The sequence below is a fragment of the Aspergillus welwitschiae genome (assembly GCF_003344945.1).
Source record: "Aspergillus welwitschiae strain CBS 139.54b unplaced genomic scaffold BDQ94scaffold_2, whole genome shotgun sequence".
Lineage (NCBI taxonomy): Eukaryota > Fungi > Ascomycota > Eurotiomycetes > Eurotiales > Aspergillaceae > Aspergillus > Aspergillus welwitschiae.
The window spans coordinates 101,891-115,300 of NW_020798696.1; the positions used below are offsets into that span (position 1 = coordinate 101,891).

The 13,410-nt window shown below is 48.8% G+C and overlaps 4 protein-coding genes across 4 annotated transcripts; 3 read left to right on the forward strand and 1 right to left on the reverse strand.

Moving 5' to 3' along the window:
* Window positions 1-896: 896 nt before the first annotated feature.
* Window positions 897-1,657, reverse strand: BDQ94DRAFT_165481 (uncharacterized protein; the record flags this gene model as incomplete). Its single annotated transcript, XM_026770318.1, has 3 exons — window positions 897-1,024; window positions 1,090-1,419; window positions 1,477-1,657. 3 exons carry the CDS (start codon window positions 1,655-1,657, stop codon window positions 897-899), a joined length of 639 nt encoding a protein of 212 aa, XP_026631349.1.
* A 3,559-nt stretch (window positions 1,658-5,216) lies between these two features.
* BDQ94DRAFT_133705 (arrestin (or S-antigen), N-terminal domain protein) lies at window positions 5,217-7,475 on the forward strand. Its single transcript, XM_026764338.1, has 2 exons — window positions 5,217-5,792; window positions 5,852-7,475. The coding sequence occupies exons 1-2, from the start codon at window positions 5,588-5,590 to the stop codon at window positions 7,180-7,182; spliced, it is 1,536 nt and encodes a 511-aa protein (XP_026631350.1). The 5' UTR covers window positions 5,217-5,587; the 3' UTR covers window positions 7,183-7,475.
* A 1,193-nt stretch (window positions 7,476-8,668) lies between these two features.
* On the forward strand, window positions 8,669-10,207 carry BDQ94DRAFT_165483 (glycoside hydrolase family 18 protein; the record flags this gene model as incomplete). The annotated part of the gene is made up of 5 exons (XM_026770319.1): window positions 8,669-8,830; window positions 8,891-9,262; window positions 9,325-9,384; window positions 9,440-10,045; window positions 10,106-10,207. The coding sequence occupies 5 exons, from the start codon at window positions 8,669-8,671 to the stop codon at window positions 10,205-10,207; spliced, it is 1,302 nt and encodes a 433-aa protein (XP_026631351.1).
* Window positions 10,208-10,850: 643 nt separating this feature from the next.
* Window positions 10,851-12,792, forward strand: BDQ94DRAFT_179484 (general amidase gmdB; the record flags this gene model as incomplete). Its single annotated transcript, XM_026773397.1, has 5 exons — window positions 10,851-11,189; window positions 11,242-11,517; window positions 11,564-12,433; window positions 12,516-12,603; window positions 12,677-12,792. The coding sequence occupies exons 1-5, from the start codon at window positions 10,884-10,886 to the stop codon at window positions 12,790-12,792; spliced, it is 1,656 nt and encodes a 551-aa protein (XP_026631352.1). The 5' UTR covers window positions 10,851-10,883.
* Window positions 12,793-13,410: the final 618 nt, after the last annotated feature.

Here is a 13,410-nt window from a genome sequence, read left to right on the forward strand (position 1 = left end):
CTAGGTATACCATGATGTAGTATGTCTCTGTAGGTAGAGTATAATACTACCTAGTACTGTACCACAAGTACATTTTCTTATATTGGCCCACAAAGACCCGAACCCTATAGGAGGGGGGGGCTCCACTTCCTCCATGTTTATTTTATCGACCCGCAGAACGCCCGATTCCCCGATGATCTGACCCGGTGGCTTGATCATTCTCAAGCACTAAAGCTTTTGCTGATGGGAGGAAGTCAGCTATCATTATTTACCAGTGCATACCTAGTTTTGAATTAAATCTGGAGCTTATTATAAAGCATGAACCATCGGAGCTGGCTTTCGGCTGGTGTGTTAATGTTGTATTTTTGAGTTGCCAGACAGGTGCGATTGACTCTAAGAACCTCATAAACAGCTGGTAGTGAGTGGAATGAAATTAAACCACTCCTTTGGCTTCAGCTTCTACATTTACTACTTTCAGTTAAGCAGAATAACAATCACTATCTCTAGTAATTACTCCTGGGGCAATCCGGGATCGCTGTGGAAATGCTCAGGACACGCACTGTATTCCCCTCACGCTCGGAGCCTCTCAGTAAACAAAAAGCAGCGCCAAGATTGACCCAAAGCAGAAGAACAAAGTCGCTCGATTTTCACAGAAATCTAGTTCACTAGTAGGCTAACTACAGAGCCCAAGCTCTACTAATATGTTATGGACCTCCCGGTAAAGACAGGCTACCGTAACAAAGACAGCTGCATTGCAGAGCCACGCCGAAGTCATGCAGCCAAAGCGATCGCCTGGAGGTATATTTGGCAGATACGAGCAATTATCGTTGCCTGGGACTCTTTCCAACGTAGCTCCAATACGGCGCACTTTTATTGTAATAAGGTTAGCGTGTTAGTTAAGGTACAGCGTGGATTGATTAAGTAAAGGGGTCGCGAACCACTCCGTTATTGTCATAGTTCAGGAAGGTCCATTGATAGGAATTTGTGTAAATGCCATAGATGACTGCGTTTCTGCGGGTATTTCTCCGAACCCGATTAATCACCGCTGATCTCATTGTTAGCAAAAGACAGACAAGATATGTCTAGCCTGGTAATTGAAATCGGACTCACAAATGGCCGTGCGGGTTCTCGCATCCGAATGAAGCACCTTATCCCTGTACACAAGAAGGTTCGTGTCCAAGGCTGGAATCGACCCGTAACACAGCATATAGTCCACTGTCTCCTGATAGGAATCAGGTATTCCCGCAACTCGACGGTCCACAACGAGAGGAACTTGGCTGAAAAAGCTAGGTACATAATCGTTGGCTTGCAAGGTTAGAGGAAATCTCTTTTTCATTTCAGCCAGCAGCAAAAAGAGAATGGCATCCAGTCTGGGAAAAGCCATTTCCACACATTCATGTCCCGTTCCAAGAGCCAGACTGTAATCTTGCATGAGGCCATCTGTACTGAATTAGCCTATTGTGAGCGCTCGATACTTGCTGATAGGCGGAGCTATACCGAAACTTGCGGGTAGTCTGATTCGTGCTAGTTCTTCCTCAATATGCGTCGCATCCTCATGTGTCTCGCCGGACACATTGGCGGCTCCCTCAATACTGTCAAGATAGAGATCGAATGTGTTGGGTATAGCATCTTCGCTTCTAGGCTCGCCTTCAGCGGAATCGATACAATTACCTTCCATGGTGTTATTGTTAGTATGATATTTGAGATAGCTGGGATAATAAGAGCTGAATACTTTGTTAGAATTGAAGACTGTGTAGGAAATCTGAGACGAAGCCGTGTAGATGTGATTATCATGAGACACCTCACCTGCCTCTTGCCTTCTACAAGGCGTCTGCTTGCGGTCTCTCCTTCCCCTTTGGCGGGCCTTTTGCAGAGAGATAACAGTAAGCCCAACCATCATCCCATATGGTCGTATGTCAACTTGGCTTCATCAGGGGCAGTAGAAGGTCAAGGGCGGAAGAAGAGCCTATACTGGTAATAACAGCACCATAATCTTCCTGCTGGTTCTTGAGCTTGGGGGGTAGTTTCTTTGCGAGGAAAGTTTTATCAGATGGAACTATCATACCTCGATATTTAGTAATGACAAATAACGAAACGATGACGTTCTAATTTACGCCATCAACCAGTAAACCACATTAGTATGGGTCGAGAGGGCTGTCGTTCCGCGATAACATATCTGTTCGTACACAAAACAAGTCATGGGCTCCTGAAGATGCAACGTGAGATTTTGGAGTAGTGCTCTTACCAACTAGACCAGAATACCGTATTGCTAGCTACTCGGAGCAGATGGGGTGACAAATGTCCCAACATGAATCAAGAGTAATAGACACTGAGAACATTCTGGGCAAGACAATGATTGCTCGGTAAGATGATGCTGTATGCAAGTAGTAGGTAGCTTGCATCCAGAATCCCGTGACAAAACTTTGACTTTTGAAATATGCTAGAAAATAACGGGGCTGGCAGGCTACCACTGCTCAATAAACATAGTAACCTGCGTGCATGTCGAGGTAAGTACTGATATGTTAGAGCAGGATTTGAGGTACTTTTTCCGCTTTTAGTGAAGAACTGGGTTTGCATTTATTTTCGTGCATTTAATAACTGCGAGACATGATAAGAACCCCTTGAATATTTTTAACTAGATAAGGTGGTACGTCCTTACTATGCATATTAGAATATAGAATAATAGTTCTCTCTTTTGTACTATATCCTAGTTTTGGCCTTCGCGTATGAAAAAATAAAGGTGATAAACATAAATATTTTGTAACCTTTGTGATAGAAGAATAATTTTAGCCAGGATGATATGCAGACCTATATTATTGTATTGTATTCGTTACTTACAAAGACATACTATAATTAGTCAGGGGATGGGGCACTGGATAGTCGTCATTAAACCCCCTGCGCACGCACCACATGGTTGGTCCCTGCGATGAGGGATTAATTAAACTGTGAGGGATCTAGCCTTTCGGCAACTATCAGAAACAGTATACAGAGTATGTGGGTTTATGCATTATATGCATTTAGAGTAGACTGCTATTTACTATTTGAAGGTTGCACATTCATCTTCCTGCTTTTGTAGTCCCTGGTGACAAGGGCCAAATTGAATGAGGTAGCTTGATAGACTAGGTATGTGTGAGTAATGGAATAATAAGCTTAGTCGCGATTTTTTTCTTTGATCATTGAATTTGCGGTTTCAAAGCCAGTAGTCTATCTGATTGTAAATGTTGGCTTCATGTTTTTAATGTAATCTTGGCTGGAACAAGTCGTGATGTTTCGAGTAATTGATCCGGCACTATACTCTGCCTCTGGTTCTGCTCGAGAGGATCTCGCTTAGGTTATGTTGTAGCTTTACGTCGTTCAGTTATGATTGTTGATAAACTGTAGGCCCATTCTTTTGAGTTGCGCACTACCAATCATAGGTCTTGATATGCAACTGCGTCGGTGTAAAACAACCTTCCTATTCGGCGTGGACTTGGCACTGTGGTCATTATTCTCCGACATTAAAAGCTTAATACACAACTAATGCGCGTATATGCAGATCAGTCCTCGGAGATACTTTGCGATGCATAATGTCATTAGCTGGAGTAATTGTGATCTGGATGTGCTATACGTTCAGCGGTTAGAAGCCGTTCGGCATCCCGATTCTGCCTTGTCGTTCCATTTAACAACCCCAGCTGGCACTATATTATTCTCACATTTGTTTGGAGTTAGTAACTTCGCTTGTGAGCCCTCTTGATATCGGATGCAAAATCTGCGAACAACGGCCTCGGTATAGTGTTGGCCGCGGAAAACAGGGACGGAGAAGCGCCAACCGGCCCGTCTCTAGGCGAGAAACAGCATCAGGAGGTGGCACCAGTGGAGAGAATCGAGATCCAGAGCGGGTACTCCATACATAGGCGGGAGGTCCCAGAAATTTTAAAGCCACAGAGAGCTCCACGAGCTCAGGAGTCGGGAATTCCGTGAAGAAAAAAAGGCCCTGATGGCGGGTAATAGCGGATAAAGCTGGGGCAAACCGGCTCGAACCCGGCGCGGCTATCCTCGCTTGGTTGCGGAATGAAGTGGCCTCCACCGATATCCCACGAGTGAATGGGGTCGGGAAACCGATGCTGGATCTATAGAAGCCGAGTTCATCCTTGGTCGCTAGTTTTAAAATTGATAGTTCATCACAACAGTTTGACAATTGATTGTGTCAGGGCGCATTGAATAAGCAAGCGAGGGTCGGAGCCAACCTAAAATAGCGGTACGAATCAGCTGGATTGACTGGCTAAAGGGACACGGCGGTCAGCGCCAATCGGGATGGGGTTTGCTACCCCGGTGGCTTGTCTACGTTGTCACATTAAGGGCGTGGGTTTTGATCCATCCGTCGTCATTCACCACCTTCGCCGATCATCCGAAGGTGCTGGATGGTCTTTTGTCGCTCCGATGTCGCAGCACACGGACACGTACAGGCTGACAAGGGACGAAGTTCCTAGATCCCGGACCATCGTATTCACATCAAATCATACAATAACTACCTACTAACTAATGGGGGTTTCTTTTGCGTAAGGATCAGAAGGTTCGTAACTCAATGGCGTGAGATCTACGACTATCACGCGAGGGGACTGCGATGATTGTCCCGTCAAGAATGTTCGAGCTGTTGTGACCAGACTCATGCAGGAAGACCAGGCTGCTAAGAGGATAGACGCAGATAGAACAACCCTGGCAACTAATAGTTTGTAGTAGACCGACAATTATGGAAGATCAACTAATGGCGTCATTCGCATTCTTCCTCAAGGCCAGAAACCTGGTTAGCTTTTGCGCCCATGCGAACCAATTTGCTGTAGGGCGTGGAAGGCTTTGCTGGTCGGCAGTTGTCACCAAAGGGCGCGACGGCGAGCCCGCCAATCGCTGCTTTCCCGACCAACTGACTTCGCACACGGACTTCATTCCATGGACTCCATCGAATTGGTCGGTCACCGTGCAGGATTCCCTTCGGCCTATCAGCTTGCTTGAACGCTTCGTTTTTAGGCTTTTCTCGTTTCTTTCGGTCCCCTAACCCGCATGTTTCTGGACCGCTTCGAACATCCCCTTGGATCGAATATCAGAGCAATCACCACGTGCACGTGGTTTCTCAGCATGACTCACAGAAGGGGTGATCGATGCAGGAGAGTAGGGGAGGCTTGCATCGTCAAGCTGGATCTAAAAAGTACATATTAAGACAGGATGCAAGCCCGAGAATAGCCAGAGACCCAGAAACAAGCCCGGAAGTTGTTCCTGAGCAGCATCAGATCCAGTTCTCGAACAACGCTGCTCCACCGCTGCTTTTCCATTACCCAACGGCAACTGCCAGTCACCCCATCCCTACATTCACCATTGAATTTTCATTCTTTTTTTATTACTGTTTTCTATTTTTTATTATCTCCTTTTTTTCAAGAAGACAATAAATCTAATAAAAAGCTATACTCCGCACTGTTTCTACCCAGATTTCTCTTTTCTCCATCATTGCAATCTACCACTACAACCTTACCAGTTGCTGATCCGTGGGTGAATTGGTGATTCGTTCGCCAATCCCCTTCTATACTACCAACTCCCACCACTGCGGGTTTCTTTGTATACAATCCTACACCTTGCAATGGCCACCTCATCTATCATCACGCGCGGCTCCAGCTCCCTGGCCAACTTTACGGTCCGCTCCCGCCCAAAAGTTGATATAATTCTCGCCAATCAAACGGATGGTCTGGTCCCTTCATTCACCACCGGCGATACCATCAAAGGCACGGTTACCATCACGGTCGATCATGACACTCGCTTTGATGATCTAGAGATCACATTTGAGGGTATGTTGGCTCGCACAATATCAGGAGATTACCAGGAATAGTCTTACTGACTGGGTCAGGAACATCGAGGACCTCGGTGGAGCGCCAATCGATGCCCGGCCGCACTGGAGCTTACCATACATTCCTCCGACTGCGACAGCCCATCGATGAGACCGCATATCCCACCCCCCGGGTTCTTGAACCCGGGCGCAACTATGAATTTCCCTTCACCTTTGTCGTGCCCGAGCGTCTACTGCCTCATATCTGTAACCACGCCAAAACAAATCTGCATGTCGAACAATCGCACACGCTGCTGCCGCCCACGTTTGGTGATCCCATGATAGCCAGCAACCGCAAATCGGTCATCGATGACATGGCCCCCGAAATGTGCCGCATCTCCTATCTAGTTCGTGTGACCCTCCAGCGAAAGCCCATGGCCCAGAACGCCTCGCCGGTTACGCTAGTGTCCGTTGGGAAAAAGGTGCGGGTCATTCCTGCGGTCGATGAGGAACCACCCCTTAACGTGGAGGACAATGATGGCTTGTACAGTGTCCGCAAAGAAAAAGATGTGAAACGTGGCTTGATGAGGGGGAAGCTGGGCCGATTGGTGGTGGCTGCTGCCCAGCCCAAGCCAGTGCAGTTGAGTCCATCCGACACCGGGAACTGCGATTCTGTGAGCACCGTTGCCACTATGCAGCTGCGCTTCGATCCGGTGGGCAACGAGCAGCCCCCTCGCCTAGGCACCGTATGGAGCAAACTCCGGGTGTCAACCTTTTACAGCTCCGATCCTTGGGGAGATTATCCGTCTGCTACATGTATCAAATCCTGGGCGCAGATGGGGCGGGCAATGTACACCGAAACTGTACCACTGTCCACCATGTGTGTTGCATCGGCACAATGGACAAAGCACACCGACGCCGATCTCGAACGCCGTGACTCCATGCACTCGACTTCGTCTACTGAATCTCTTCCCGGCCCATCTGCCTCGTTCGCCGGAAACACCTACTATACCGCGTCGGTTGTTGTTCCAATCACCCTCCCCAAAGCCAAGTCATTCGTGCCGACGTTCTATTCCTGTTTGATCGCGCGCGCCTACGCCCTGGAGCTCAGCATTTCCTATCACGCCGCTAATTCCAGGATCCTGACTCCCACCACATCATTGAAGGTCCCACTGCAGCTGACTTGCGAGGCGCAGCCAGGCGTCGGATCTAAGGGCACCGTGGTCGACATTTCCCAAGATGAAGTGAACTCCCAATTTTTCAGCCCTCGCAGCATTGCGCCCCCGTCTGTCTCCGAGCTCGTCCCTATTGCACCACCCGAGTATACATCTGTCCAGGTCTCCAACCTGTCTCCTGACCGCTCGAGAATGTTACCACCTTCGGTGACCAATTCGGGCAGTGTTAGAGTTTAGGGGCGCCCTGCTACTGCGTTGCTGCCAGGTCAACACAGAATTTCAAAGGAGCGGATCCAGCTGTTGTGTTCTTTTCTTTTCATTGGCGTTTTGGTTTCATATGGTTACAATATACCCAGGTCGCTTGTTTGCAAAGTACGAGCAGAAAAGTTTTGTCATTCGGGGATACCCAGCATGATGTTGATTTACCAGGCATTGCATTTGGCTTGATTGGGAAACTGTATCCCATTACTCATAATTAATTAATGGATAGTCGTTAGAATTGAATCACAACCAACAGTCCCTCTTGACCATTAACTTGTAGTGGTTTCCCTGGCAGTTCCATCCAGACCTTGTATGATTGCGCTAACAGTGGCGAAGTATAGCGTTTCAGCTGATTGATTGATTGACTGATCAGTTCTATTGTTCTAGTCGAGTCTCAGATATTGTCGTTGGGTGGCTATGCAAACTTTTAATGACTAGAAAACCGGCAATGTCTTGTTATGTGGGTTACTATTACACTCAGTAAAGAATCAGCGGTGGGAACAAATGTGGATAATAACTATGCGCCATGTTCATTTATTTCTCTAGATTTCCCTGATGCTGGGTGTATATCCAAACACCCCGGCCACCTAGCGTTTCAGCGGAGGGCCCCACCCATATTCCGGGGTAACAACCCTCCGAACAAAGGCGGGACCTGCATCGGCCTGCCTGATCCGGTTGTCGGCGAGGCTATTCCCACTTTTTGGCAGGGTTACACAAGCCCCTCCAATCTGTGTGCGGGTCAGCCACTCCCTCTTCGGTCTTCTTTCATGGTGCCTGCAGCACCTGATGTATCCACACTGTCGAGCAAGCCACTCCTGCCATACCGGACTTCTATCTCCGCTCATGAAGTGGTAACGTATTCCAGCATGCCTCCACCAGTTTAACATAAGTATCATGTCGATGCTGTCACGGCGTTGGGCCTTCATTAATGTCATAGTAGCACATCAACTTTGTCCTACATGCATCAAGTTGACAGGTGAAGTCTCATATAAACCCAATAAGGCAATTACTACCATGGGTCAAGACACTTGTCATGTTTCAAACATCGTCAGTCCCCATTGTCAACCAAATCAACTCACCAGGCCAATAGATTGTGTGCTGACAGGGGGAAGATGGTTGGTGACCTCTTTGAAGTCATTCACAAGAATGTTGTGGTTACATTCATGCAGGTCTGCTTTCACCGCTGGTGACAGATTTCTTCAAGCCCATCAGCAGCACAGACAAACAGAACATGAGTATAAGTACGGGAGCAGATGACCCTCCATCACTCTCTACCTGCACCACATGTCGACTGGTTCGCTCTTCATTCCTTATCAGACTTGCCTTGCTAGTATATCAAGGCTGACTCTCCTTCAACCTGCATTCACCTATCCCATTCCATTCTTGTTGATCATTTTTGGATTCTTCTTCTCCTTCTTTTGACATGAAGCTTTTCTCTCTTCTACTTGTGGCCTTGGTCTCGATGGTCAGCGGTGCTCACCACCACCGCCACCGCCACATGAATGATCCAGCTCTAGCTAGATTTCCCGGACCTCACCACCAGCACCATGGCATCCCACCCCACAAGCTGGTAGCGCGCAACACCAGCGCGGAATACAAGTCCATTGCTTACTTCGTCAACTGGGTGAGTCACACCATCCGTCTGTCAATGCAAATTTTTTGCTCTTTTACTCATTGAGCAAAGGCAATTTACGGCAGGAACCACAATCCCCAGGACATCCCCATCGATAAACTGACCCACATCCTCTACGCGTTCGCCAACGTCCGCACCAACGGCGAAGTCTACCTTTCCGATCCATGGTCCGACATCGATAAGCACTTTCCTGGTGATTCATGGAGCGATACCGGAAATAACGTTTACGGATGTGTTAAACAACTTAATCTCTTGAAGCAGAAGAATGGCAATCTCAAGGTGCTTCTATCGATCGGGGGCTGGACATACTCGAGCAATTTTGTGACCCCAGCGAGTACGGATCAAGGCAGGAAGACTTTCGCTTCTTCGGCTGTCAAGTTGCTGGCCGACTTGGGCTTTGATGGATTAGACATTGATTGGGAGGTATATATCTATGGCTATGGGTTCTTCTTCTAATGGCCGTGCTAACGTGTCTACTTCTGTAGTACCCTGCCAACGAATCCCAAGCCACAGACATGGTTTTACTCCTACGCGAGATCCGAGAGGTAAGTTTTGCCTTGCCCCTACCATACCCATCAATCACCCACTAAGCATGAGCAGGAACTAGACAAATACGGCCGCGAACACGGCAACGGAACCCATTTTCTCCTAAGCATAGCCACCTCAGCAGGTCCCTCAAAATACAATACCCTCCACATATCCAGTATGAACCTCTACCTCGACTTCTGGAACCTAATGGCCTACGACTACGCCGGCAGCTGGGATACAACCGCAGGACACCAGGCCAATCTCTACCCATCACGGGACGACCCTGTCTCAACCCCCTTCAACACGGATCAAGCCATCTCCGCGTACCTGACCGCCGGCGTTCCCGCCCATAAAATCATTCTCGGTATGCCGCTCTATGGGCGCGCCTTCACAAACACCGACGGACCGGGCAAGCCGTATAATGGTGTCGGTCAGGGAAGCTGGGAGAATGGGGTCTGGGACAACAAAGCGCTTCCTCCTGCAGGGGCTAGTGTTTCTGAGTTGAGAAGTATTGGTGCGAGCTACTCGTATGACGCTGGCAAAAAGACGATGATTAGTTATGATACGCCTGTCATTGCTAGGCAGAAGGCGGATTATATCAGAAGTAAGGGCCTTGGGGGTGCGATGTGGTGGGAGACTTCTGGGGATAAGGCTGGGGCGGAGAGTTTGATTTCTACGGTAAGATGATTTATATCCTTTCTTCTCTGGAGGAGAGTTGTGACTGACGAAGCAATATAGGTCGTGGATTCACTAGGTGGTATCGGCGCTCTGGATAAGTCGGTCAATCACCTGGAGTACCCCGAGTCGCAGTATGACAATGTGAAGAAGGGGTTCCATTGAATTGTGAGGGGCAGGCACCGATACAGGTTATCGTGAGACGATAGATTGTTAGATTTTGTGGGAAGAGATGCTTATGGTCTTGTCTGTACATCTAGAATAGATGAACTTATTGGATTGTTGTCGCGAGACATTGAGGTTACTGACTGAGTAAATCTGCATGGTGAGATGTAACAAAGAGGCACCTGACATGGCCGGTCATGGGACTTAGTATGTACAGCTGTATCTCTTCTTCCCCCACTCCTCATCTCCTCTATCCATCCCGTTGGTACCGAGACGATGAGTGTTCCTTCGCACCTGGTTCTCGGAAAGTACATGTTTATTATTCTACTGAGAACCTTACAATCAACTTTGGGCTTGACGAAGCCTATAACGTGCATGGAATGAGTAAAGAGAGCTTCAGATATGAAGGCCTCCCATCAAGTTCGAAAGTGAACACGAGGACCAATAGCCAACACAGAATAACCCACAATGAGGGGGTCCTTGCTGATAGCAAAGTTCCTGCAGGAATCGAGACCAGATAGCGGGAAACTTATCCTCCGCCAAGTACGATAAAGGAAGATCACCCTGTCAGCACGGTGGGATGCTCCGGGGAAGTATATCCGGGCGCAACTGAACCACCGTCTCGTCCTATCCCGCAACCCCTCCCCTCAATACCGCCCAAACAATCAGAATCATCATGACTGTCTCAGAATTGCCAGCCAAAGATTGGCGCATTATCGTCGCTGAAAGACGTAAAGACCTCGACTCTAAGATACCTTCCGAGTGGCGGCTTAAGGAGGACTTTGTTTCTTCGCTTCCTCGTCCTACCCATCTCTTGGCCTCCAATGCTGTCGAAAAGAGTGGCATCCTTACGGATGCCGAGCTAGATATTACTGGCAGCTATGATGCTTCCCAGTTGCTTAAAAAGCTTGCCTCCGGCGAACTAAGTTCCGTGGCCGTCACGACGGCGTTCTGCAAGCGGGCGGCTGTTGCACAACAATTGGTAAGCTGTCTGCAAAAGAACCTACATGAGACGCTGGGCTAATATGTTGTAGACGTCATGCTTGACAGAGCATTTCTTCGATTTCGCTCTAGAGCGTGCCCAGTATCTTGACGACTATCTCAAGCGGGAGGGGAAAGTCCTTGGACCGCTGCATGGCCTTCCGATCAGTCTGAAAGATAGTTACCATGTGAAAGGATACCATACTACCATTGGATATGTGTCATTTCTCGAGCATGGCCGCGCAACTACAAACTCGGCAGTAGTAGATATGCTACTGGACCTGGGCGCGGTGCTGTACGTGAAGACAAATGTCCCTCAAACGATGCTGGTAAGCCTCCGCCATTGTGTTACCTATACAAAACTGACACCTCCAGACCGCCGACTCAGACAACAACATCTACGGACGTACCCTCAACCCTCACAACACAGACCTCACGGCTGGTGGTTCCACCGGCGGCGAAGGTGCTCTTCTAGCCCTCCGTGGCTCCCTCATCGGCGTCGGCACCGACGTCGCAGGCTCGATCCGCATCCCTGCGCTCTGCTGCGGCATCTACGGCTTCAAGCCAACGACAGCCCGGATTCCCTACGGCGGCCAAGTCAGCTTCCTCTACGAAGGACCCCCGTCAGTTGAGCCCTGCGCCGGTCCCATGACCGCGACATTTGAGGATCTCGAGCTTTTCATGTCCACCATCCTCGACGCCGAACCCTGGCGCTACGACGTGACGACCCTCGCAGCACCCTGGTCCCGCAACCCCCAACTAACGGAACCTCTAACGATCGGTATCCTCGCCGCGGATGAGAAATACCCCCTTCACCCACCCATTAAACGAGCCCTACAATCTGCCATCGAGACCCTGTCCCGAAAGGGCCACCGCATCATCTATCTCGAAAACGACACCAACAAAGACCTCGACATTGCCTATGCCAACCGCCTCTTCTGGCAATACGGCACTTATTCACCACACCACGACCACGTCACTCCCAGCGGTGAGCCACTAGTTACCTCTGTCGCTAAGGGGCCCTCGCCGATGGTTACAGGAGACTTCCCCGTCTCCAAGGAGCTAGGCATCTTCGAGGAGATTCATGAATTACATCACAAGAGACAAGACTACCGTGACGCGTGGCGCAAAGTGTGGGTTGAGACCGGCATAGATGTGATTCTTGGTCCAGGGGCACAGAACACCGCTGTCCCGCATGATACGTATGCGTGGCCGCCCTACACGGTCGTTTGGAACCTACTTGACGTGAGTACATCCTGGCGCCTCCCATTATGGGAGGCACCGGTGAGGCTACCTCATGATATAGCGAAGCTAACAGTAAGCACAGTACCCAGCATGCATCATTCCCTACGGACAGGCTTCAAAGGAACTCGATCCCGAGCCCATGGCTATCAACGATGGCATGCAGCCTAGTTGTAAGTTGACCTCTCCCCACTTACCTATCGTCACACATAATGATCTAGTTACTGATGAAACACAAATACATAGATAACCCGGACGAAGTCGACGGCGCTCCCTGCGCATTGCAAATCATCACGTCCCGATTCCAGGATGAGAAATGTCTCGCTGCTGCGAGGATCATTGATCGGGATATTCGCGAGTAGGACGTACATTTATGAAATATATCTCGTTACGTACATGAAGTAACTTCGTGCAAACAATCCGAGGAGTACAAAGATAGAGCGCGATTCGTGGTTGTATTCTCCCGCAAAGGTTTATTATTCTGACAGTTGTCGTCTGGTTTTGGAGTTACAGTATATCGTATATACTGGTTGGCCCTTAGTTATCAGTGCTGGTGGACTTGGTGCAAGCTCGATCGAGTATTGCTGCTGGTAGTAGTAGGAAGTAGTAAGAATTGAATATATATCTTTAAGACTAGTATCACTGTCGCAGGCTACTAACCGTAGGCACTATTGCACGCAGCAGTCAATGCAACCGTAGAAGATCAATTCTATGGTTGTACTCATGTAAGCTTTTTGATTTAATCATACAAGATGGGAAGGTAGTCAAGACGGAAATTCTTTCATTGATGTCAACTAGGATTCTCTAATGCCTACTCCCTACTGCTTCTGCTACTGTCCCGACGGATAAATTACGATGATATCCGTGGCATGCGGATAAGATCGTACTCAAAGATCGTCGAAGGCCGAAGCCTTTTTCTTGTCTCGTACAGGCTGTATCTAGTACAGGCTGCATCCAGCTCAAGATCAAACGAGGGGAGC